Source organism: Lytechinus pictus, chromosome 19 (assembly GCF_037042905.1).
Source record: "Lytechinus pictus isolate F3 Inbred chromosome 19, Lp3.0, whole genome shotgun sequence".
Classification (NCBI taxonomy): Eukaryota; Metazoa; Echinodermata; class Echinoidea; order Temnopleuroida; family Toxopneustidae; genus Lytechinus; species Lytechinus pictus.
Window position 1 is genome coordinate 7,027,011 of NC_087263.1, and position 26,489 is coordinate 7,053,499.

General features: G+C 36.1%; 1 protein-coding gene across 2 annotated transcripts; it reads left to right on the forward strand.

The window, feature by feature from the left end:
* Window positions 1-4,007: 4,007 nt before the first annotated feature.
* On the forward strand, window positions 4,008-26,155 carry LOC129283143 (src substrate cortactin-like). Of its 2 annotated transcripts, none has more exons than XM_064113920.1 (15): window positions 4,008-4,097; window positions 5,227-5,339; window positions 6,386-6,459; window positions 6,823-6,952; window positions 8,615-8,780; window positions 11,746-11,798; window positions 12,243-12,297; window positions 13,306-13,416; window positions 15,996-16,232; window positions 16,705-16,766; window positions 17,695-17,781; window positions 18,151-18,499; window positions 18,948-19,085; window positions 19,933-19,988; window positions 21,644-26,155. In XM_064113920.1, the coding sequence occupies exons 2-15, from the start codon at window positions 5,259-5,261 to the stop codon at window positions 21,719-21,721; spliced, it is 1,677 nt and encodes a 558-aa protein (XP_063969990.1). In that variant the 5' UTR covers window positions 4,008-4,097; window positions 5,227-5,258; the 3' UTR covers window positions 21,722-26,155. The 2 variants fall into 2 exon arrangements, with proteins under 2 accessions (XP_063969990.1, XP_063969989.1); XM_064113919.1 differs by having other exon boundaries at window positions 4,009-4,097; window positions 5,222-5,339.
* The last annotated feature ends 334 nt before the right edge of the window (window positions 26,156-26,489 follow it).

Genomic DNA, 26,489 nt, shown 5'->3' on the forward strand with positions numbered 1-26,489 from the left:
ATGCATCTATTGATCTGACATCGATTTATGTTACGCCTGTATATATATATATATATATATATACATACATTTTCAGGGGTTGCGGAACAAGTTTGAAAGTTGGGGGAGCTGACCATGCAAAACAACACAATCAGATGATCATTTTTACGTTTTTGTCAACGGTTTTAGAAAAAAAGTGGGGGAGGGAGGGGGGCTTAATCCCACCCAGCCCAGCGCCCCCCCCCCCTATTCCACAGCTCCTGATTTTCAGGTGTTTTTGGACGTGCTTTTAAATAATATGGATAAAAGATAACACTTTCTGTCTGAAACACGTTCAGTCCTGTTTAATCATTTGAGAACGATTCAAGAAATGAAACAGTTGGGGTGTTGATTTTTCCCCCTCTTCGCTGTTTCAACCAAAGTGATTTCAGATTCACATTGTATACAAACACATGTATGAGTGTATTAAAGAACATGTGGTTTTTATTTCATGTGTACAGCTACCATCACACCAACGAAACCGACTCCAAACGGACCGATTTTATGTTATTGTAATCGATGTACAGGCCACACCTGACGATTGGTCCGCGACCCGATTTTGGAACAAAACGTAGTAGAATTTGATGCTTATATTGAGACATAGAATATGATCGTACTGTGATTAAATGTTCTAAATCATCGTACGAATACCTATGTTCAAATATGTGACTATGCTATCATCCCTATTATAGAATAAAAGCGGATTTAATATATTGTAATGACATCATAGCAATTGCACGATTTGAAACTAATTTGGACTTTACTCATTTTACTCAAAAATAAAGGCTTTCAATCATACAAATTTGTTATATTAATGTTCTCACAGTTAATCTGAACCTCAAATAAAAATATAAAATGAGCAAAATGCGATTTGTTCCAAAATGGGACCGTGGACGTGCGGTGGTCTAAATAGATTGTGTTAGTCTTGAGTCGGTATCACTGTGTGACTGTCACATGGATGTGTCTCAGATTCAATTTCATAGTTATTGTACATAATCATGCTATGTATGTTTTTTTTTATGTATAGATCTGTGTTTATGAAGAAAAATGTATATGTGGTTTGACTGTAACATTGATGTGTCTCAGATTTTATTTCAAAGTTATTATACATACATGTATGCTGTGTTTTTAAAATGTATAGATCAAGTGGTGTGACGGTGTGACTGTCACATTGATGTGTCTCAGATTCCATTTCAGAGTTATTGAACACGATGCTGTGTGTTTTTTTTAATGTATGGATCTATGTTTATGAAGGAAAGTGTACATTTGGTTTGACTGTTACGTTGATGAGCCTCAGATTCTATTTCAAAGTTGCTATACATAATTATGCTGTTTTTTTTTAATGTATGCATCTATGTTTATGAAGAAAAATGTACATGTAGTGTGACTATATGACATTGATGGGCCTTAGATTCTTTTTCAAAGTTATACATATGCTGTGTTTTTAAAATGTATGGATCAAGTGATGTGACGGACATTGATGTGTCTCAGATTCCATTTCAAAGTACATACATTTATGCTGTGTGTGTTTTTTCAAATGTTTATGAAGAAAAATGTACATGTGGTGTGACTGTTTCATTGATGTGCCTTAGATTCCATTTCAGAGTTATTGTACATAATCATGCTGTGTGTTTTTTTTAATGTATAGATCCATGTTTATGAAGAAAAATGTACATGTGGTTTGACTGTGAAATTGATGTGCCTCAGATTCTATTTCAAAGTTATTATACATATGCTGTGTTTTTAAATGTATAGATCAAGTGATGTGACTGACTGTGACATTGATGTGCCTCAGATTCCATTTCAAAGTTATTGTACATAATTATGCTGTTTTTTTTTAATGTTTATGAAGAAAAATGTACATGTGGTGTGAGTATGACATTGATGGGCCTTAGATTATTTTTTCAAAGTTATTATACATATATTGTGTTTTTAAATGTATAGATCAAGTAGTGTGATTGTGACATATTGATGTGTCCCCGGGGGGGGGGGCACTCGACCAAAAAAGTGGTGGGGGTGTGCCGCGGGCGAGACAAAAAACGGGGGCCTTGGAGCGGGCTTATTGTAAAAAGGAGGGTCCTCGGAACGGGCTTCGGAACTACAAATGTTTGTGAAAACGGGGGTCCTTGGAACGGGTCGCCTGCGTGCGAGTGCGTATGCATCCCTATGGAACGTGCATGCAGCTGGGCTTCGGCACTACTGACGGGCGCGCTAGCGCAGAGGCGATGGTCAGACAGCGAGCTGCGGCCGCAAAATTGCAACCGGAACGGCGTAACGGAAAATATGCGAAGCCCTGGAGCGGATTTTTTTCTTCTTTTTTTCTCGTGAAGAAGAAAATGCTATGCTTTGGAGCGGCTTTCTTTGTTCTTTTTCTCAATAAGACACAAATGCTATGCCTCGGAACGGAAATTTGAGTGTAAAAATGGGGGTCCCCTCCGCGGCACATACCCACTATGCATTATATACTGAGTGCCCCCCCCCCGGGGATGTGTCTCAGATTCCATTTTAAAGTTATTGTACATAATCATGCTGTGTGTTTTTTTTTTATGTAAAGATCTATGTTTATGAATGAAATGTACATGTGTTCAATATATTAAAACTTTTTTATATGGTCATTTGTTATGTTCATGTTTCATTTTGTAGGTTGGTCATCACCCCTTAAAACACCCCCCCCCCCCCCGTCGTTCCCTCTAGATACGCTTTCTATTCTGTGAAGTCCAAGGCATTCAAAGTGGAATTCCTGTGGATGGGGTAGATTGAAGGGCCCTTGGGGCAGATCCTGTCGAGATCGGGGTTAGTGTTTAACTTGTTCACAAGACTGACAAATACTTAATTTCAGATGTTTCTTTCCAATTTTTGATGCAAACCTTCGGGCGTCTAGATACACAAAGGGGAGTTTTATCGTCATCGAAAATGCGAATTAAAGGGTCTTTTTTTACAAAATTTTATTCGTTTTCATGATTTTTCGCGGCCCAATATAAAAAAATCGTGCGTTTCAATGTGACATCCAACTTTATGAAACAAACCTCGTGATTTCAATTCACTTCATTCATTTCTACAATCAAACTTTAATAGCAAATCACTGACCAGAAAAAGATAATTATTTCAAATCCCGATAAAATGGGTATTTATTTTATTTATCAATTGTTTTTAATTTTTTTTATCCCCATTTCGGTATTTACATCACTCCTCAATAATCATGATATCGTCATCCTACAAGTCGGATCTGACAACTTTTTTTTATTTTGATTGAGGTACAATCATTGGGGGATCCAGGGGGAGGGCACATCTGGCTCGTGCCCCCCCCCCCCCCCCCCCCATTTTGAGAGCCATAATCAATATTTTGTAATATAAATATGCCGTTTTTACCCAAGTGTGCCCCCCTTTGAAAGTGAGGACTTTTTTTTTGCTTATCAAGTTTTTATCGGGAAAATGTGCCCCCCCCCCCCCCCCTTTGGAAAATCCTGGACCCGCCCCTTCGTACAACTTGCCTAGCTGGCTCTATAGTGGTCACTGTTAGTTAATCATACAAAACACTCGACAAGTTCTTTCATGAAACGTTGCACTAAATGAATGTGTAGAAAATAAAACATCACCGAGAGGGGGTGCTAAAATTAACTGATAGAATGGCCAAACATTTATTTTCGGAAAGAAATTGTAAAAATGTTTGAATCGAGCTTTCGGTAAGAGTGACGTCACAGTGGAAGACAGGACAATGTGTATCAGACCATAAAGATGCAATGATAAATAACGGTTTGGTGCACAAATTAATGTTCATTGTTTGTCCCCAACATAACCTATGTAATATTATTGACATATCTCTACCTAAATTAACGATAATTTATATTGATGTCATCAGGTGGGGGGGGGGGGGGCACCAACAAAAGTCGGAGGTCAAATCAATAAAATGAACATTTTTTTTTTACAAATTATGGCCTTCTGTATAACATTACCACGCAAGGCACGTAGCTGCGGCGCGGACAATCATTTCTGTAGCACAGTCTAAATTGCGGAAGTAATCTGCTCACTACCGTATCGACGCAACTTCAGTGGGCGTTGAAAGCTACACCGTTTACAAGGTAAAATGTTATTTCTTTGTTATTAAGTTGCCTTATAAATATTCGATACGATATCCTGTTATATTTTGCAGTTATTTAAGATGAAATATTGTTCACTGTGTGTGTTTTGAACGAGTAGAATGATATTAGATGTGCAGGTACGTACTTCCTCATTACACCAAAAATAGTACGTGGGACTGCAATATAGAGTCTGCTATGAAATAGATCAATTTATTTAGTAACATTTTTGTTGCAGGTCTAAATGTAGATTTACGTGTTATATTTAGTTATTTTGGTGGTAGTAGACCGGTTCATCATGTTGTTCGCCTGTAAACATACGAATTTTCAGTAGATCTAGACTAGCCTACAACGATAAAGTCGATAGTGATCTGTCTTGTCTGATGATTAATATTAGTCTTTTTATCACGAAGGCTAAGTAATGTTAGACTAAGTTAGAGATACGTGGAATATTATAATAAAAAGCTGTGTGTCAAAGTTTGTAAACAAAGATGGATTTCCCTAGGGTTGGGCTGGCTGTCGCAAAATAATCTATGGAGGCAGCGTAGCTCAGTCGGTTATTAGAGCGCATATTTCGGATAAGAATTTTAAGATCGTAGATCTCAAGGTGAGGGGTTCGAGTCCCGCTCGTGCCGAAACGCGTCTAACAAAAACAAGTCTGATGCTATAGCGTTGTGTGTTAGCGTGCCTCACCACTGTATTCAGTGCAGGTTTGAAACTTTGAATACAGATGGAAAAACACTCCGTCCATCGGAAAGGACGCAAATGTTGGTCCCGTGTATACTATCTATAGCCTAGGAGAGGTACAACCTATGGCTATGCACGTTAAAACCAATACACTATTCATCAAAGAGTAGGGTGTTCACCCGGTGTATTGCACCTGCCGGTCCCGGCAAAATCCAGGTCAAGTACCCGATACGTTTATGCCCAGGAGGGCCCTGCATCGTATACATCCAGATCCAAAAGGAACTCTTAAAAACTGAATGATCACATTCTTTTCTTTTTGTTTTGCTATTATTCTGTAGATTCTATGCATTTACATAGATTATTTTTCTCATTTTCCACTTTTATTTCATCATTGATTACTTCTTCATCATCTTTTTTTTTCTTCCTTGCTCTTTTAAAAGAAAAGGTAAAATAGAGAAAATTTGGAACTGACCCAAGATGTGGAGGTCCCAAGTAGGAAACAATGTGAATGTCGCACAGGAAGAGGATGACGATTGGGAAACTGATCCAGATTTCGTGGTGAGTAATAAGCCTTATCTGTTGACTACTGAATTGTTTCCTTCTTAATCTTCTTCTTCTTCTTCTTCTGGAAACGGTACAGTCCACCGTCTGGTGTATTGTCGTACTGGTGAAGTGCAGCGTGCAAGTGTATGTACATTATTCAATAAAAAACTGCTTACAGCGTGCAAGTAAAAACAATCACTACCACCACCTCTCTCTCTCTCGTTTCAGTTCCTCCGCTGTTCTGAGATCAGCAGGTATCACTGCAAAAGTTGAATCAATGAGTCTGGTTCCCATATTGAAAGGGAACTTCACACTGATAATAGATTGATGTTACTGAAGGCAGAGAAATCAGAAAACAATATAGTATTTATTGTTTAAGGTTTGATGGAAATATGTCAAGGAGTTATGAAGTTTTTATTAAAGTTTTTATTTTGTAATGTCACAGACGAGCAGCTCCTCCATATATGTTGTGTGATAAATTCCCCAAATGCCATTTTCAAAAAAATGTATTGTTACCTGTGCAGGTGAATATTTCACATCCATTCTAATGTATGAGGAAAGTAATTTGTATTCATCATGTTCAATTCCAAAATTGGAATTTATGGAATTTGTATTCCAGACATATGGAGAAGCTGCTTGTATATGATGTCACAAATGTAAAACTTAAAAAAAATATTACTCTTCTTCTTCCATGGATTTTCATCAAACCTTCTCTAACATATTTCTTTAATAATCTTCAGGATGAACTACCATGATGTTACTAGAGTAATAATACTTCTGGTGTAAAATGATGAAAAAATATTGTAGTACTTGAAATTATTTAGAAAAATGATAAAGATTATAATAATAAAAGCAATAATACCGGTAGTGATTGTAATGATAGTTTGGAATGATGATGCAGATGAAAAATGATTATAGTAGGCATATTGATAATAATTATAAAGTAATGTTTATAGTTGATTTAATAATTATTAGTATGATGATAATGATAATAATGATTATTATATCAATATAAATCATATATATACATTGTACTTGTATTTAATTTATATTTTTTGTAGAACGATGTGAGTGAAAAAGAACAGAGATGGGGGTCCAAATCTGTTGAAGGATCAGGAAGGCAAGGGTCTCTCAAGTAAGTAAGGTTTCCTTTGTTCCTCTTCTTTTCTGTTTTCTTCATCTTCTACTTCATCTTTTTTTTCTTTTCATTTTTGTTTTGATCTTCTCTCTTTCTCTATAAATTTCTTCTTCTCTGTATCATTTTCCTTGCCTCTTTTTTGTTGTCTTCTCTCCTCTTTCTCTTTGTCCTCCTCTTCTCTCTCCAACTTTAATTTCATCATCTAATTTTTTTGTAACTCTCACTCTTCTAAAAAATATTTTCTCCATGTTTTCCTGTATCAGCTTGCTGAAATTTAGAAAAAAAACATGAATGCTTGCAATATAATATATTCATCTTTTATCTATAATTGAATACTTTCAAATTAAAATTTTACATCAGTATCAATGAGCTGAGAGAGAATGTGAAGCAAGACGATGCCAAGACAAAGGAAAAGGAACAGGCCACTGCTCCCAAAGCTTCGTACGGATATGGAGGGAAGTTTGGCGTTCAGCAGGACAGGATGGATAAGGTATGGGACTAAGGGTTAAATTTGCTATGATATATAAACCTTAGGGAATGCATAAAGCTGGTTATAAAATTATGCAATCTTCTCGAAAGACTGAGGCCCTGGGAACGATTTGTGAAGAGGGGGTGCTGGTTGGGAAAAAAAAAAATGACAAGCAAAAAAAAAGAAGAAAAAAAAAGTTGTGGCTCAAAAAAACTTGGTCAGAAAAAATTGCCAAGCAAAAATTTATAAAAAATTTTTTCACTAAAAATGGAGGGGATTTTGATTGAATTTCTACTTCTTAGAATACAAACTGGATTTCCAGAGCGTGCTGTACGTAACATGCGCAGCACCCCCGCTTAATTCCCAGGGCCATGGACTGAAATATGGCCGGCCACGTTGGTCATTTCTAATAATTTTTATCCATAATTTAAATATATATGCAGATGTTTATTATTTGTTGTACATTGATTATAATTTGCCACATTAGGATGAGATAATAAAAAAAAATTATAACAATTTGTTAAAATTCAAGAAACGTCTTTGGACTTATATTCTTGTACTTCATTGTGCAGTCATGCATGAAAATGTAGTGCAGATGTAGTGAATGTATACCAAACTTCACAAGAATTATTTTCAATTGATTAAATTAAATTTTATTTTATTTTTTCTAATTTCATCATACTGTAAAGCATTCAACTGCCCCGTAACAACTTAATTGAATCATCTGGAATTCTATTTTCTTCTTGAATAGCATAGCAATTCTATACTTGTTATTTCTGACATCACACTGGCTATTACATATGTGCAATTAATCTTTATATTTATGATTGATTATATAAAAAAAAATTATATCTACAATATTTCTTTTATGTAAAACGATCTCCATTGTAGTAAGTAAACGCCACCATCGCTGCCGCCATCATCATTGTCATCATCATCATAATCAATACCACTGTCAACAGCATCATCACCATCATTATCATCAATACCACCACCATCGTCATCACCATCATTTTCATTGATACCACTGTCAGCAGCATCATCACCACCATCATCAATACCACCACCATTGTCATCACCATCATTTCCTTGATACCACTGTCAACAGCATCGTCAACATCATCACCATTATCATCAATACCACCATCAACATCATCATCGTCACCATCATTATAAATACTACCATCATCATCATTATTATCATTAATACCACCATCATCAACTTTATCATCATCATCATCACCACCATTTTCATCATCACTACTTTCAACATCATCACCATCACCACTATCATTATCAATACCACCACCATCATCATCACCATCATCAATAACATCATCATCATTATCACCATCATCATCACCACCATTTTCATCATCACTACCTTCAACATCACCATCACCATCACCACTATCATTATCAATACCACCACCATCATCATCACCATCATCATCAATAACATCATCATCATTATCACCACCACCACCATCATCATTATCAATGCCACCATCAACATCATCATTACCATCATCATTATCAATACCACCACCAGCACCATCATCATCACCATCATTATCAATATTACCACCATCATTGTTATCTCCAGGGTCCAGGGTGTGTGCTTTTCCACATCTCCAATTATTCTTCCTGTTATCATTTCATATCTACAAATTATTTTTGCAGTCTGCCCTTGGTCATGACCATCAGGAATCGCTCCAGAAGCACGCATCCCAGGCCGACTATGCCAAGGGGTTTGGAGGAAAGTATGGAGTGCAGAAAGAGAGAGTGGATAAATCAGCTGTCGGGTTCGACTATGAGGGAAAGACAGATAAACATGCTTCACAAAAAGGTATTTTAAAATTTACTTTCAGATATTTCTTTATTTTGAATGGTATGCCATTCAGAGCCATTCAATATCATATAAATATTGAAGAAGTACATTTTGTAGTATTTCCCTCATTTCCAAATATTTCCCATTTTCCTCAAAAATTATTGAGGGGTATTCACCACCAATTTCCAATTTCAGGCAGAAAAAAACATTTAGTCATTACTATACTTATGAAGTCATATTGAAATGTAAGATGATGGGTTAATTCACATTACTGGCCTTCACTTAAAGCTTTAGTCGGGGTTTGAGAACAAGTGTTCACTGTGGTACATTTGTATTATAAGATGGCATTATGGTCAATGAAACCAGGAAGCAGGAATGTTCACATAAAACATACATTGTGTACTGTGATAAAGGTCTAATGAGGAAGTTAGGTTTGTTTACATTCATTATCAATGCTCAGCCAAGTGACTATGTACTACACTGAACTAGTTACACATATAGGCCCGAATTCACAAAGGTGGTTTTGAAAACGCACGGTTGAGTCCATGGTTTACGCAGATTTCCTGTATAAATACGCTTATTTTACCGCGTATATCAAAAAATGTCAAATGCTGATGCGCGCTTTTGTCATAGTCTTCAAACAGTGGACTCATGAATAAAATAGCGTATCTAACCATGGTAACAGATGTCAATTTGCCGCACTGAAAAAAAAGCGCATCGGCATTGGACATCTTTTATACCTGCGCCCGATACGCATTAAATTGAGCGTAATTTATACAGGAAATCTGCATAAACCATGTATTCAACTGAGGGTTTTCAAAACCACCTTGTGAATTTGGGCCATTGAGTTTCCCTTGCAAATGTTTGGAAACACAATTTTTTTTTATTAAAGGAGAAATAAACTCTTTAAATAGTAAAGTAAGATCAAAGAAAGAATTACTTTAATTTGATACCAAAATCATCATTGTATAATATGTATTTTTTTATTATGTAGTTTTTGTGATTATTTTTAAAAAGGAAAAAAATATAGAATTAACAACATTTCTTGATAAAAAATCTTTAAAAATAGTCGACACTTATGAATGAATTTACAGGTACTGATAGAGAATAAATTAAGGGATAAACCCTGAAAATTTAAGCAAATATTTTGACTCCAAAATAAAGCTATTACAGATAACATGAAATACGGGTTTTAAATTTTGAAAGATAACTGCTAGTTGACTCACAGTTTCAACAAAGAAATTCTGTTTTGTATAAAAAAAGGAAAGCAAATAAACAAGGCAACAATAGTCAAAACTGACTAGTTTGCCTATTCAAAATAGCAGCAACAACAACATGAATATTCATTTATTAATGTTGACCTTCAAAAATGCCATTTGCATGAATTATTTTATTACTACTGTACCTTTTATCAAATTGAAGAAGGACATCATTAGATTATTTTCAAAGAAATGTAAATCGAAAATGTTCATTCTTCTATTTTGAAGGATTTTTTTAATGATTATGTGTAATTAGCATCATATGACTATCATTGATATGCAAATTTTTGCATGTTCTGCTCCATTTTTTAACGTAATTAACCAGTGCAAATTAAAAAAAGGTTTGATGAACAGCAAAAAAGGTGATTTTCACACATTTTTTAAATTTCATATGTCACACATATTTACAACTTACTGTTCGATAAGCTTTAACATTGTAATGGTTGGGGATTTTCAGAACCTTTTGTTTAATTCCAGGGCTCTTTTTCACATTATGGAGGGTAAATGCCCCTTCCCCCCCCCCCCATTTTATTTTTTTGTCTTGAAAAGTTGCCTAAATATAGACTGTACCTGTATTTGTATGGATTGAATTACTTACAGTTAAAGTAGTAGTTTCATATTGCTTCAGTCTGCCCACATTAAAGAGGAAGTACATGTACAAGTAATGTGAAATAAAGTGAATGGCTGAAGTACATGTACCTTATCATCCATCGTTTGATTTCAATGCCATCTTCTTTGAGTTTCACATGTTTTTTTTATAGCATGTCATTGAAACTAACGGTTGCTTCAGGGGAAAAAAATTTACATGGGATCAAGGGGCAATTGAGCCCCCCCCCCAAAAAAAAAAAAAAAAAAAAATGCTCAAAAGAGCCCTGGAAACGAAAAGAAAAAAAAAGAAAACTTATCTAATGTTGCAGATTTAGGCATTACGTTGCGAAAAGTATCCCCCCTGAAAAAGTAAATAAATAAAACGATATAAAATAAAATAAATAAATGAAAAGATAAAGAGATGAAATGAATAAATAAATAAATAGATAAATGAATGAATAGACAAATAAATGAATAAAATTAAGATAAATAAATAAAAAATTAAATAAACAATAAATAATAATAATTCTTTGGCTAGGTACTGTAGCTTACACTGTACTTGCAAATTTCCTCCCATACATGTAAATACTGATTTTCAGCCTTTAAGGCCACTGAAATATTCTTGTTCAGGTTGGCAGTTCTGGTGTGTAATACTCGGCTCCAGATACAAAACTTGTCATTTCTTAGTCTAGTTTAGACGGTATTTACTGAACTCTTTATTGCCCGATCATGCCTCAAGCCAAGTGAGCGTGCGACCTCGAGAACCTGTACACCAAGAAATATCAGAGTACAAGTTCTTGTGGAGTACATGTTCTCTTGGGTTTGTACACTGACTCTGCTTGAGCCGTTTCAAAAAGTTTTGGAGATCATGGAGTCCACGAAGACCACTGAAAGATCCATCGGGAATCGTGAAAGACCTCAGAGATCTTTGAAAGTTCGTTGAAAGATCAAGCAAGTTTCATGGTCTTACAGCAGTCTTTCTGAGGTCTTGCTTTCTGTTTAAGGGGTTTAAACAGTTCAGTAAAGTTTAGAACTAGACTAGCTACTTCTATTAAATTAAACAGTTTCTTATGAGTTGATTGTATTACTTTGTCATTAATTAATATATTTGTTTTCTTTATCTTGTTACATGACAGATTATGCGACAGGTTTCGGAGGAAAGTTTGGAGTACAGAAAAGCATGGATAAGGTAATTGATCCAACTTACTGACATATCTAGGGGGACTAGCATGACAATAGTCCACTTTCAGTGGGCGATACACTTTTAAAAGAGGAATTAAAACTGGGAAGTCATGGAAGGGATGTACAATGTAGGCTTACAGTGTATGTCAGCACAGAGATCTTGCTTGGCTGTACATGTACCTCGACACAAAGTAAATGTATATGAACTACTATAATATTTACAGCCCCAGATATTCCAGGCAGTCTTTTATTTTTTCATTTCTTTATTTTTATCTTTGCTAAGAAAATGTAAGAACCGTGTATTTCACCTTTGTCTTGTATATTCTAAGCTCTTATATTCTGACTTCATACACATAATTTTTCCTATATCTGAAGTGCATTGGGGCTTAATCTAAAAAAGAACCGAGCAGGCCTTTTTCTATCTTTAAGACCTTATTCTCTCTCTTCTCAGAGTGCTGTTGGATGGGATTACCAAGCAAGTTTAGCACAGCACAACTCACAAAAAGGTATGTTCACACTACCAACCATGGGAGCATTTCATGAAGCAGATACTTGGTGATTTTCACTGACAGCTGTTAAAAGCTACTGAAATCCTTGCATCTGATTGGCTCAGAGCAAATTTGTTTAAGTGTAAATCTCTGACAGGAAGCTTCATGAAACACACCCCATATATGCATACCTGAAAGAGCTATATTTAGATTATAGATGAAATCTTGGCATGGGCTGTTGGTAAATTGGGTCTACAACCACTTCGTCTTCTTCCTTTATAGATTTGTACCAGTTGGATCACTTTAATTAATATTAAAACTTGTGATTGAAATTTGCAATCAAATGCACACCGGTTTCTTGCAACAACTGCATAGATACATTTAGTGATTACAAGTACGGAGTCGACCTTTTGGTATTTGGGCGAAATATGAAATAGATACAGTTCTAGATTAAAAATAACAGTTATCAATCGTGTGATTTGGACCATGTTAGATAGGGTGTCAGAGCTATAGAAGGCAATCGAAATTGTGTCTCCAACACCAATACTGACACCAAGTTTGGTGTTGGTACTGAGCCGATTTTTACATCACCTTTAACACCAAGCTTGAAATCTTGTTCCACGAACAACATCAGGCAGATCATGCTTTGGGCTATCAATGATGTGATTTGGATTATTTGTGTAAATTCACATTAGGTGTTAGGCAATCTGAACCGTGCTTCAACACCAGTGCCAGAATCAACACCAAACCGAATTTACCCAAATCTTTATTGTGCTTAGAACACCAGGTCCAACATCAAACATGAAACTCTAAGGGGGCATTTCATCAACACTTTTGTCTGACAAGTTGTCGGATCTGACAAATTTTTTAGATTTTGATTGGCTGGGAAGCACTGTTACTATGGTAACTGTCAGATACAATATGACTCGTCAGATATTAGTTTTTAGATTGAATGATAGGGTAGCACCCTTGCATGATTGCATCCATTATCATTTTGCATCTGTTATTTTTGCATGATGATTACAGATTATGCGACGGGTTTCGGTGGCAAGCACGGTGTCCAGAAGGATCGTCAGGACGCTTCAGCTGTTGGGTTTGACTATGAAGGAAAGACGGAGAAACATGCCTCACAGAAAGGTTTGTTGAATGTAGAATGGCATGCATTGTTACACATGGGAATGCGGGGATATCTGCTGCGAGAGATGCTTCACTCCTCACGGCATCTGTGCCGATAGACACGCGCCTTTATTACGGCTTCTGTGTCGAAAGACGCGCGCCTTTATCACGGTATCTGTGCCGAAAGATGTGCACCTTAATCATGGTATCTGTGCAAAAGACACGCACCTTTATCATGGCATTCGTGCTGAAAGACGTAGCATGGACTTTTTTTCAAGGTGCCTTATCAAAGCTCCTGATAGCTATGTAGGAGCCCATGCAGTACAAAGTTTAAAAGGCTGGAAGAGTTGCTCATTGATTTAACTAGACAGTCTTTTTCACCCGAAGGCTCATCAAAAATAGTTATAAAACAGCAAAGGCTCATCCAATATAAAACAGCAGGTCACTACAAGGTAAAGGTTGAACTCCATTCAACCTTGCAAAGGTATTCAGAAAGGAAAAAAAGTGAAGAACCCCCCCCCCCCCCCCCCAAAGTGAGTGGTGGTATGGTATTGGGTTGATTGAATATAGTTTTGGGAAGATTCAATAATGATATATTGGATGGCTTTGTTCTTGGTATCGGGATAGAACAGAAAGCTGGTACATGTATACAAAGTACAATGTATATTTCCTGTAGTCACTATTCTTTTCTTGGGTTAGAATGAAGTGGTGTTATAACCATAGCCTATTGTTTACAATTTGAAAGAAATTACCAGAATTCTGTGTAATCTGGATCATTTTCAGGTAATTTTCGGGTAATCAACAAAATTCCAGGTAATTCCGGGTAATCCAAAAATTACAATAAAACAACAATTAAACATTTGCAACTTTTAATATTCATGTTATATTTAAAGAATTGTTTACCTCGATACGTGGCTCAAAATGTTCTGCTTGCGCTCCGCACTCGCATCTCGTAATTTTGTTCCTATTTTTAAAGAGGGCGTGAACAAAAACATGTTAATTTCCTTGGTTTTGGTCACTAAACCAAATTTAGGCTTGCTGAATTATTGCCTGATTTTTGTTAAAAATCGAAGTTGAAAATTCCAGGAAATGTCGATGAATTTCTGGAAATTTGGGATTCAGTTTGGGGAAATTTGTTTTGGATCTGTGGAAACACAGATCTTGTGTTTACAAATAGATAGGCCTACCCGTTGAGGTAATGATCTCAAAATGAGTTCGAAAAGTGTTTGTATGTATGATAAAAAAAATGTGTGCCAAATGACTCTGGATGAAAATGTTTAAAGGGGAAGATCACCCTGACAAGAAGTTTATTGTAAAAATAGTAGAAAAAATGATAAATAATACTGCTGAAGGTTTGAGAAAAAGATCATCAAAGAATCAAAAAGTTATTAGAATTTCAATTACTTGATTTGTGACGTCATATATGCGAGCCGCATTCCTACATAGCGAATGGTAAAAAATCAATGAAATGTCATTTTCTCAGAAAATTAATGGTTTTCACTGTACCTTTTGTATATCAATAGACAAATCATTTCACACCTGATCATGAATAGAACACAAAATTAAGTTATCAGGAACCATACAAAATTTGAAATTCATGCATTTTATATTACATAACATATGGGGCAGCTGCTCGTTTATGACATCACAAATACAAAACTTTGAACTCTAATAACTTTCTTAATCTTTAACAGATTTTCCTCAAACCCTCACCAATATTTTTTATTATTTTTTGCTATTTTTACAACAAAGTTTTCTTCAGGGTGAACTTCCCTTTTGATTGCTGAGAAATTACCAAAATAAGCACTGAATTTCATAAAATGTCAGGCATTTTTCCACGCAACTTTAATACACTGCCCCACATGTGCCTTTTTATACGCCCGTCCTAGACGGGACGTATTATGGTATCATGCTCGGTGTCTGTCCATCCATTAACTTTTCCTTGTAATGCGAAAACTTCAGTTTGACTTAACCTAGGCTCATATAATTTGGTGTGTATGATACTAGCATGGATCCCAGGAAGCTTATTGATTTTGAGGTCAAATGTCAAGGTCACAGTGACATGTTTTCATCTTACCTTTCTACAGTCCTTGTAAATGCGATAACTTCAGTTTAACTTAACCTAGGCACAAATAATTTGGTGTGCATGACACTAGCATGGATCCCAGGAAGCCTATTGACTTTGAGGTCAGAAGGTCAAAGGTGAAGTCGCCACCTTCCACTTTTCTTGCTTGAACTCCATTTTTTCCGCGTTACAGGCGGGTGTATTATGTGCTTGCCTTAGCGACACTCTTGTTTTAACAGGCCTGTGGTTATACCAAAAAGAAAAAAATTATTGGTGCAAAACATTTTGGGCTTGAAGCACTTTTTAGGTAGTTAGATTGTAAATTTTACCCATTTATACATGTACAGTGTATTGTATACAGGTACAGGTATTAGTTTACTTCTTTCACACCACTTGGGTTTTTTATATGTGTATAATCAACTTATTTTATTTCAATTAATTTAAACTTCAGAAACTGGTAATCTTAAGATTTTTAATAAAATAAATACATACTTTTAATGATGTGTATGTATGTATGGCTGTATTTTGTTTACAGATTACGCCAGCGGGTTTGGCGGGAAATATGGCGTGCAGAAGGACCGCCAAGATTCATCAGCGCTCGGTTTTGACTACGAAGGCAAGACAGAGAAACACGCATCTCAAACGGACATGAGCAAAGGATTCGGAGGAAAGTTTGGTGTTGATAAAAATGCGCAGGACGCATCGGCAGGCGGTTTTGACGACATGCAGGGCGTTTCATCATCGTATACAAGAACAAGACCCCAGCCACCAGGTTAGATGCATGTACATTGTATAGGACGGCCGAAACACAAAACTCTTACATTATTTCCCGAAAGAGTATCTTCCTCAAAGTAATTTGATCCCATTTTTTCTGTGTTATGTGTTTACATTTGAAGAATTAAAGAGGTATTTTTTGTTGTGATGTAAAACATGAATGCAGTGAATGAATTCAGATGTTCATGAAATTATAATCCTTCAAGAATTGCAGTAAAATCCATTGCATTTTTTTTAATTAGTGCCCCCACCCCCTCTATTTTTCATGCCCCCACCCCACCTCTCCTCTATTGCTGACCAACATTTAATTTAAAGCTTGTAAATCAATTTATATTATTAAGGGAAATTGTTAATTGATTCTAGAATGGCAATACCGATGCAAAGACATTTACTATTGGGTTTTAAAATATTTAATCAATTTTAAGATTGATTTCAAGAAAAACTTTTGATTGAATTTGATTTGATTACAGCTAAAGGAGGCGCTGGAAGTCTGAGGAATAAGTTTGAACAGATGGCCCAAGCAGGTGAAGAGGTAAGTAATCTCTATTTATAGTGAAGGGCAGATAAATAAAACAAAATGAGTTGAACACCTTTTTTTTTTGGGGGGGGGGGGTGGAGGAGGGGTGGGGAGGACAGATGAATCATATGTTTCATTATACTGGTGTCATCACGATCTGTTATTATGAGAGGTGTGTGGTTGTACCACTTTTTCCTGAGACATACAAGATAGAAGGGGCCAGAAGTAAGAAGTGTAAAATTGAAAGAAATATTTAACTGGACAATGGATCTCAATTCGATGAATTCACAATATGGTGTGCCATCTATCGGTTGCAGCGAACAGGCCAAATTTCAAACTTCAGGGTTGACATCGCACGCTAGCTAGTGTGACTGTAATGTGAAAGTGATGCTTCAAAAATGAAAACCATATAGCAAGAATTCACCCAAAACGGTCTAAATTTTTCCATGAAATATGCAGGCAAATGTCTCTCCCACCTCCTGGACCCTAGTTAACAGCATATCCTGTCGAGCCGCGTCGGCCAGCGCTGAATAACCTCATGCACTAGAGTACAAGCGCGGGCAACAGATGTTGACTTTTTCCCATGAGGCATTGCAAATTTCGGCCTTTCCGCTGCAACGGATAGATTGCGCATCATATTGTGAATCCACCGAATTGCAGGGTAGAATGAGAACTGTAGAGATCCAATGAAAACTAGTGTGGAAATGAGGTTTGTTATCACTTTGAAAGAGAAATACTGTGCTTCAAGCATGGGTTGGATTAAACTGTGGTCAATTAATATCTCAGGATTAACGATTATGTGTGAAGTCACAATAAGGGTGCAACTTTAGTACATTAACCTTTTGGGGGCAGGTAAAGTTCACATATGTCACTCAATATTTCTATAATTTTTGATGTATTTACTATTGTTACTTTTGTTCCGTATTTCTCTTTCTCTTTACAGGAGAGCAAAAGGAAAGCGGAGGAGGAGAGGATGAGGAGACAAGCTAGGGAACAGAAAGAGCGAGAGGAGAATAAGAGAAAGGAAGAGGTTTGTAAAACATAACTGTTCTTCGATATTATACTTGCTTGCTGGTTTTAGAATTATTTCATTTATATGTAAGAGAACATTTGCCCCCACACAAACTGATTTGGTCATGTTGCTCTTTATCTCTTGGGCCATATTTCTCATCAATTCTGTAATCTGATTGGTTGATTTGTTTGCGAGAAAAACTTATATATACCTATTCATGTATAATTTATATATGTATTCATGCATCGCGCTGCGCACTACTATTTGCGCATCAATTTCAATGGCAAAACGGGTTGCACAAGTAAGATTAAGACAGGAGGATGATAAAACATATGGAAATTAATAAAGTAGATTTACTGATGACTTGATTGATTGTTTGATATAAAGGAGAGACAGAGAGCGTTAGCAGAGCAGCATAGAGCGCTTCCAGATGAGCCAGAGCCGGAACCAGCCACATCACCGCGTCACGAAGCACCTCCAGCAGAGGATGAATGGGAGACGCAAGAGGAACAAGAACAACCCCCAGAGCTTCCCCCACCCAGGCAGCTTCCAACGTTACCAGGGCGACAGGCCCAACCGCTCCCTGCCACGCCAGACGAACCAAACGTTTATGAGGACGCGGGAGACGTGGGGGCGAATTTCAACGAGCCAGAGGACACTTACGCAGATGCGGATGCAACGGCGACGTACGATCAACCTCCAGATGATATGGGTCAACAAACTTATGAAGAAGTTGGTGAGTGCTCCAATCTAGGGAACATTTACTATCATCATCTACATCAACATCACTGGCATGATCATCAACATCACTGTCATCATCATCATCATCAACATCACTGTCATCATTACCATTATCAACATCATCATCACCATCAACATCACCATCATCATCACCATCATCACCAACATCATCAACATCATCAACATCATGATCATTATCAACATCATCATTAACATCATGATGATGATCATCTTCATTGTCATCATCATCATCATTAACATCAGCATCATCACCATCAAAATCATGATCACCATCATCATCATGATCATCATCAGCATGATGATGATGATGATTGTCCTCATCATCATCACCATCATCATAATTGCTATCATCGTCATTACCACCATCATTATCATCATCATCATTAGTATATCTCACAAAGTGTACCTTCTCTCACCCACAGACCACGCACCTGTTGCCGATGACTCCACCTACGAAGACCTTCCACCGCAGGGTGAGCCTGTTGAAGATACTACCTATGAATCTGTACCTGAGGGACAAGATGGACTCAGAGCGAAGGCTCTCTACGACTACCAAGCTAGTAAGTTAATCCGTTGCCTGCGGGAACGTGTTGGTGCCTGTGTTAAACCTATGGGAATCATAGAAACTAGTAGGGAATGGGTTAATACATATTCCCTTGGTCTATAAGCAGTTGTGTGTGTGTTTATAATTGAGTTTTTACAGCTGTGTATCAATCAGACATGATTATCTATGTCTGGGACCAACCTTTAATGCCACCATCCGAAAGAAGTGACCAGGGCTCGATCCTCTGCATCAATCTGTAACTTCCCACATAGCTTGGATATGGAGTTCTTCCTTATTTCAAACAAAAGGGAACAAGTGGTATGCTGACCAAAATTGAGTTTTGAAGGCCCGCATTTTCACGAGGTTTCAATTGTTGTTCCTTGGTACAAAACCATGGACTATGCAGATTTTTGTACAGTTATTTTATTTCATAGCAAACACTTTGAAAAGATGCACACTTTTGGCAAAGGGCATTTCAGAGAAAGTGTGATAATACATCAAGAAATGTTGTACTGTGGTACAATTGAAACCTCTTATTGAGTAAACCGGCCATATTAAAGAATTATTCCTTACTTTGACATAGGGGAGTGAGTGATATACTGACCAAAATTTAGTTTTTAATTCATTAATTTTTTGCATATTGCCTTCTTCCTCATGACATATGGCTTGCTAAGCATCATGCTTATACACAATTGGTGTCTATGTAAATGACAGACAATGAGACAATTTTGTTTTTGTTTTACAGAAAAGACACTTTTATTACTTGTGAAATCTGTCTGAATTGTGAGTTTTAAAGCTGACAGCTCAGTCTTCTTGTTGACCTTTCAATAACAATTCTTGTTATCCATTGTCTTTCTTAACAGCCGATGAAGACGAATTGACCTTTGACCCCAATGAAATAATTACACAAATAGAGAAGGTAAGTACATTTGTAGACCTGTATAATTTCTGAGGCAGAATGGTAGTTCCACATTTGAAAATGGTGATAAGATTCTTAAGCCCAGCACACACTATGTGATCCAGTGCGACACAAGTTTTTGATGAATCACAGTTTGCATTAAATATGAAAGTATCAAGATGTAAAATTATCTTATTTGAAGTTCGGCCTAATGTTTGAAAAATAAAATCATTAATTTACTTTTAATAATTGTGAAGCACTTTGAGCAGTCATAGATTGATATTAAAAAGCGCTATATACCGGTAAATGCCAATTATTATATTATTTCACAGTTGGCCAAGTACATTGTTATAAGAACATGCTAATGCATTCGAAGTAGAAATGCAACAAAACCTTCATAGTGTCCATTGTTGTGCTATTCTAGTCACCTGGTCTATGCAATTTCTGCATCCTGCTATGTTAGGCATGCTTAAAGGGATGGTCCGGGCTGAAAATATTTATTTCTTAATACATAGAGTAGAATTCACTGAACAAAATGCTGAAAATTTCATCAAAATCGGATAACAAATAATAATGTTATTGAAGTTTAAAGTTTAGCAATATTTTGTGAAAACATTTGTCATGAATATTCATTAGGTGGGCTAATGATGTCACATCTCCACTTTTTGTTTTCTTATGTTATTACATAAAATCATAATTTTTTCATTATTTCATACTTGTGTGAATAATATGTCTCCCTTATAATTAAATAAGTTTCAGCAATAAATATCTAATGCACTAAATCAGTTGTCAATCCAATTTTTCTAGTTCTTGGAGGAAAAATTTGAATAACCCTAATTTCTTTTAAAAAGTACAAAAGAACAAGTGGGGATGTGAAATCATCAGCCCACCTAATGAATATTCATGACGACTGTTAAAAAAAAATATTGCTTAACTTTAAGATTCAATAACTTTGTTATTTGTTATCCGATTTTGATGAAATTTTCGGCATTTTGCTCAGTGAATTCTACTGTATTTATTAAGCCATAAATATTTACAGCCCGGACCATCCCTTTAAATAATGTTTTGCTTTAAAATCTGCCTATCATGATGAAAGAAATGAAAGGTTATTTGATCAAAATTTCCAATGATGTAACTCCAAATTGGTCTATTCTAGATATAGATATAGTCCAGTTACATTAACTGAATTTTGTGGTATTATAATAACTAAAGCTAATAAGCAATCACACTGAAGATCGCCAACACAGATAAGAACACGTGGGACTGTGTATAGTTATTGCCTGGAAAGAGACCCTTACGTTTTGCTGGAATAACAGGCTTATGTTGCTGATTTCTCAGTAATTACACAATTTCTTCAATAATGCTTCTAGGAGATTTTATTAATACATACAGCCGCTCTGATGATAACTTTATTGGACTCTCTACCAACCCGTTTTGATATCTTGAGCACATAGCTGGCATTTATATATAACGTTTTTGGGGTTAATTACCATGAAAACCTTGAATTTGATTGACTGCTAAACTCTGTTACTATTATAGTAGAGGTTACTGTGATGACAAAGTTGAAATAGTAGTCAGTCTTCACGAAACATTCGATTCCCCAGATGTGCCTATACAAAAATGGATCATTATTAATGTATAGTCATTGTTGTTATTTTATCTCTATTCCTCTACAGATTGATGAGGGGTGGTGGAAGGGTGAATGCCGGGGGAAGACTGGACTGTTCCCAGCAAACTACGTAGAAATGTTGTAAATCACCAGAGATCTACTATATCAGCTTCAACTACAGAACAACCATTTTGTTTGCAGCGCGCCATGATCGTAGCAGCCGTGCAGCAGTTCCAATGCACAGGTGTCAATTAGACCAGTTGTCTTACAGCCTAAATACCCTAGGCTCTGCCTCGGGCATGTAAAAACGGTTCCAAAGGTGCCTCGGGGGTTTAATTCCTATTAATGTCCTCGATGGTGTTTATTATTTGTATATTAGAGCATAACTTGAGGAGACTAATTAGCATTAGACACTATGAGATCGTTTAAGTGGATTGGCAGTTTTCATACCATGTAATTGGATATGTGCTTCCAAATGGGTTAGAATTTTACATAGGATTTTGTACGCAGTCACTGTTGCAACGAGAATCAAAGAACATTGCACCACGAGTGAAATGCAGTTTCGCTTAGAAAAAAAAAACATTCCACATAGATTACAGGATAGTGAGATTTGTATTGATATATCGGTCATTTTAGCTATAAAAGACACTGCATGTATGATCGAGGATTGATTGTGTGTGTTTAAGTTGGTCCTTTTTCTTATTCTCTCTCTCTCCCCCTCTTCCTTCATTTCACTCCATCAATCACCGCTGTTCTCAGTTTGTTACTTCATCTCATTTTTTATCTCTCCCCTAGCTTTCTCTCTTTCCCTCTGTCTCTTTCTTTTTTCAGCTATTTGATTTCTTTACATGTACCTCACCTTACATCTCCCTCTTTACCCTTTTATCTCTCTCCCTCCGTCTTTCCTTTTCTCTCTCACACACATTCACCGTCTTTGCGTCGTGCAGAATTTTCTTATTTTTAATTTGCAATTACTTGCTCCATGTATTTCAATACAATAATAAACATGATAAGATGTAGTTTTAATTATCATACATCATTATATAATAATGATAATGAAAATAATTATATTGAAAATATAGTAATTAATCTTGCTTAGCAGTCTCTAAGTGCTCTACAATAATGCATAATAATGTACATGTCCACCAGAGGGATGAGATTTAGTACATTTTGTAGCATGAATTTGGAATTATAATTACCGTAAGGGCACTGGTATTCAACCCGTTTGGAGAGTTTCCTCAAATATGGAATTTACCTTAATATCAGACCTGTCTTATTTCCAAGAGCAAATGCTGGTTATTCTTTTTGCGTTATTTTTTTCTTCAACCCGTCTACTGTGTGCGCGGGCGATCAAATTATACGGCGATGGTTTTTGGCACTAGTGTTCAACCCGTCGGCACTAGTATTCAACCTAGCGATGAAAGATGGCACTGTCTCTCAATCTACCCTTGTCCCATCCGACTATGGACTAGACCATTTGAGATGAGACCAAACAGGGAATTAGTCAAAGCCAGAAACTTACATAGATCTAGATCTAGTTTAGCAATCTAAACCATTTTGAGATTCGCTATCTATCATCACTAGGTTGAATACTAGTACTAGTGCAATTCAGTGCAAAAGGCCATCGCCGCATAATTGGATCCTCCGTGCAAACAGTCGACAGATTGATAAAGAAAATACTGACAACAGATTACCCTAGAAATAACAAAGATATGAAATTAACCCTCAATCTCCCGGGGTATTTTGATTCTTGTCAATCCCGGGGGGGGGCCATTATGGCCCCCCCTTAAGATCTCGGCCGCCGATTGCGCGAGCGACGCAAAAATTTGCACACTGGTAGTGTGCGATGTAATCTACTAGGCTGTATGGTAAAATTTTCCAAAATAATGAGATTTTATTTTATATGAATTAATTATGCTAATTTATGCATAAATCATACTTTTTGCTATAATTCACTAAATAAAGCTCCTAGAATGCTAATTTTTGGTAAAAAAATTCTTTGTAGCAATCTTAACAATCGCAATTAAAAAAACTTCGGTTCGGAAATCAATTTCTTATGTATTTTATTGTTTTATGAATTTCTTATGTATTTCTTTGTTTTTTTACTTTTTGTTTTTTATTGTTTTTTCAATGGAAATCATTCCAGACTTAGTTCTGATCATAAACAAGGCAAAATTAATTCAGTTTAATCAGTAAAAGTAGAAATAATGATACATTTATGAATTTTGGCTAAATACACAATTTGCATTGGATTTGTACATGAAATCACGTTTATGAGCAATTTTGGGTCTGACATGCACTTACATAATGTTGCGTAATGTCGTAACCGTGTACCCGGGCGTCACAAATTTGGTCTCAAAATTTGCGCGAGACTTGAAAGTAAAAAGTCAGTGAGCGGCGAGGTCAAAAAAAATTGCGCAGCAGATATATCGCGAAAATTGTCAAGGGGGGGGGCCATTATGGCCCCCCCCCCCCCCCGGGAGAATTAGGGTCAAGATAAATTTCCTATTTCTAAATATTTGAGGGAATTTGTCCAAATCTTTGAATTATGCCGGGTTGAATACTAGTGCCCATACGGTATGTATGAAAGAGAATTATGTAATGTATTTTTGACCTATTTCTTAATTTGAAATTGTTTACTACATGTGCATGTATTTCAGTCACATAATTCAAAAGGATGAGATGAAATACATTTCATATCATTAAGTATGTGATAATGAATATGTAACATAGAGAAGTGTGTAATGTACATTGTATCACAGTCTGATTTTGAACTGATTTGATCCTGTGTATGATGATTAATTGATACTTGAATGAACATATTGTTTTATAGCTTTTAGGAAAATGTATTAATATATATGTACACCATATTATTTGTATTATCGAGTCTTTTCATACAATGGAACAAAGCCACATGTATATACAGGGCGGTCATCTAAACATTTGTTGAATATTAAATTGCAAATGATGATATTTTTGTTTCTGCTAGTACTATAATGCATTTTTAAGTCCATTTCACAGCAGTCAAAATGTTGCAGAAGTCAAAAAGCAGTCTTGAGACTTTCTAATATTAGATGCTTGTTTATTTTTTCACCCATACATTTATGGCAAAAAATATTATTGGTCAAAGTTTTACATAGAGCTACATGTTAACTGAAAGGGTAAAAATGGCAAAATATTAGTGCATTGCTGTTTTTTTTCAACCACCTGTATTTGTAGTAGGGTCAACACATTTTCTTTCACTCATGAAATATAACCGTGATCTTTCATACATGTATCTGTCCAATTCATGCCTTGTTTTTCCCAGTCCTGGGGCAGGTTTCATAAACACTTTCAGAAATAACTTACAACTAATGCCATCCATGGAAACATTGACTGTGATTGGCTGCTGAGCCCTGTTACCATGGTAGTTACGAGGATGGTAAAGTTATCATTATTGTAAGTCCTTTGTGAAAAGAGCCCCTGGTACTATACATGTAAGACTACTTCAGGTATCTGTGTATGTAATAGTGTACAAGGTCTGCTTTCTGAACTAGACTCCTAAATCTATGGCTTTCAACAATGACCTGACATTGCTCCTGGGAAATTCCCTAAAGAATACTTGCCGGCCTACATTTACCCCCTTATATGTGATACATGTACCTTCCTCAAACGGTTCGGAGCAATTTTGGCGGTTATATTGTAGTTAAAAAGGAGAAAATGCCAAAGACAGCTTTTATATTCCAGAGTAATACCAAACATATTATGGTGTTGTTAACAAATATAGCTACTTCTGTTTTCTATGGCCCGTATTCTGAACCTGGGTTGGTTTAAGGTTGGAGAGCAGATTGGGGTACAAATCCCCAACAGTACACATCCAATTTATTAACTCAGATGACGTCTAAATTGTCTGGGAAAGATAATTGAAGTATTTTTCTTCATTATGAAAGCAAAGGGAAACAGATGAGAAATATAGAATATAAGCAGAATTTTTGGCTCCCCATAATTTCAGACCAGACTTACATGTAGACCATGGTTTAAGTTAAACCTGACTTCAGAGTACGGGCCTATGGGTCAATTTTGTTTTTAGTACTTTGTCACTTCTGCTTATTAGTCTGTGTACCCTGTGAAGAGTGTGTATATTCGTGTCTCAAATTATGAATTTGTTGTATCAATTGAATTTGAATTGGAGCGTGGCTTTGTTCTTGTCAATAAGATAAATGAATTAATCAATTACTCCAAGGCCTGTGGCTAACATATGATTTTTAACCATCAAAATTATGTTGAGAAAAAAGTCGGAAAAAATCAAGTGAGTGTACCCATTAAATGTTTATGTCCTGTACATGTTTAAAATGTTATATAATACAGTATTTGCCATTTTCTTGTAGTAAAATTAGTGTATCCATACAGGTGTGTACAGTCATCATTTTTAACATGGTTTTTGTATTAGTGTCGGGATTTCTGATGTTTTGTGATCGTTATCACTTTAAAACTATGATATAAGCCATGGAATTGAGTCATTCTGTCTTGTACATGTATCATTTTATGTTTGTACACATCAGATTAAAAGAGATGCCTTTTCATTTTTTGCAAAAAGAAAGATTTTTAAACATTCTTTTCATCTGTTGTTCTACATTGATCAATAGGGAGTCTTCGCTCAGCCTTCCTCAACATGTATTACCTAAACCACCACCATCATCATCGTCATCACGACCATTGTCATCAGTATCACCATCATCATCACCATTTCATCATCAACATCGTCATCATCACCACCACCACCACCATTATCACCATTGCTCTTATCTACATGTATGCCTGACATCACTAAGAACAAAATTACACCTTGGAGATTCAATCTGCTTTTACTAAATAAAGTCTTTTTTGTTTTTTTAATCATATATCATGATTTTCTTAACATCTAGTTGCAACTT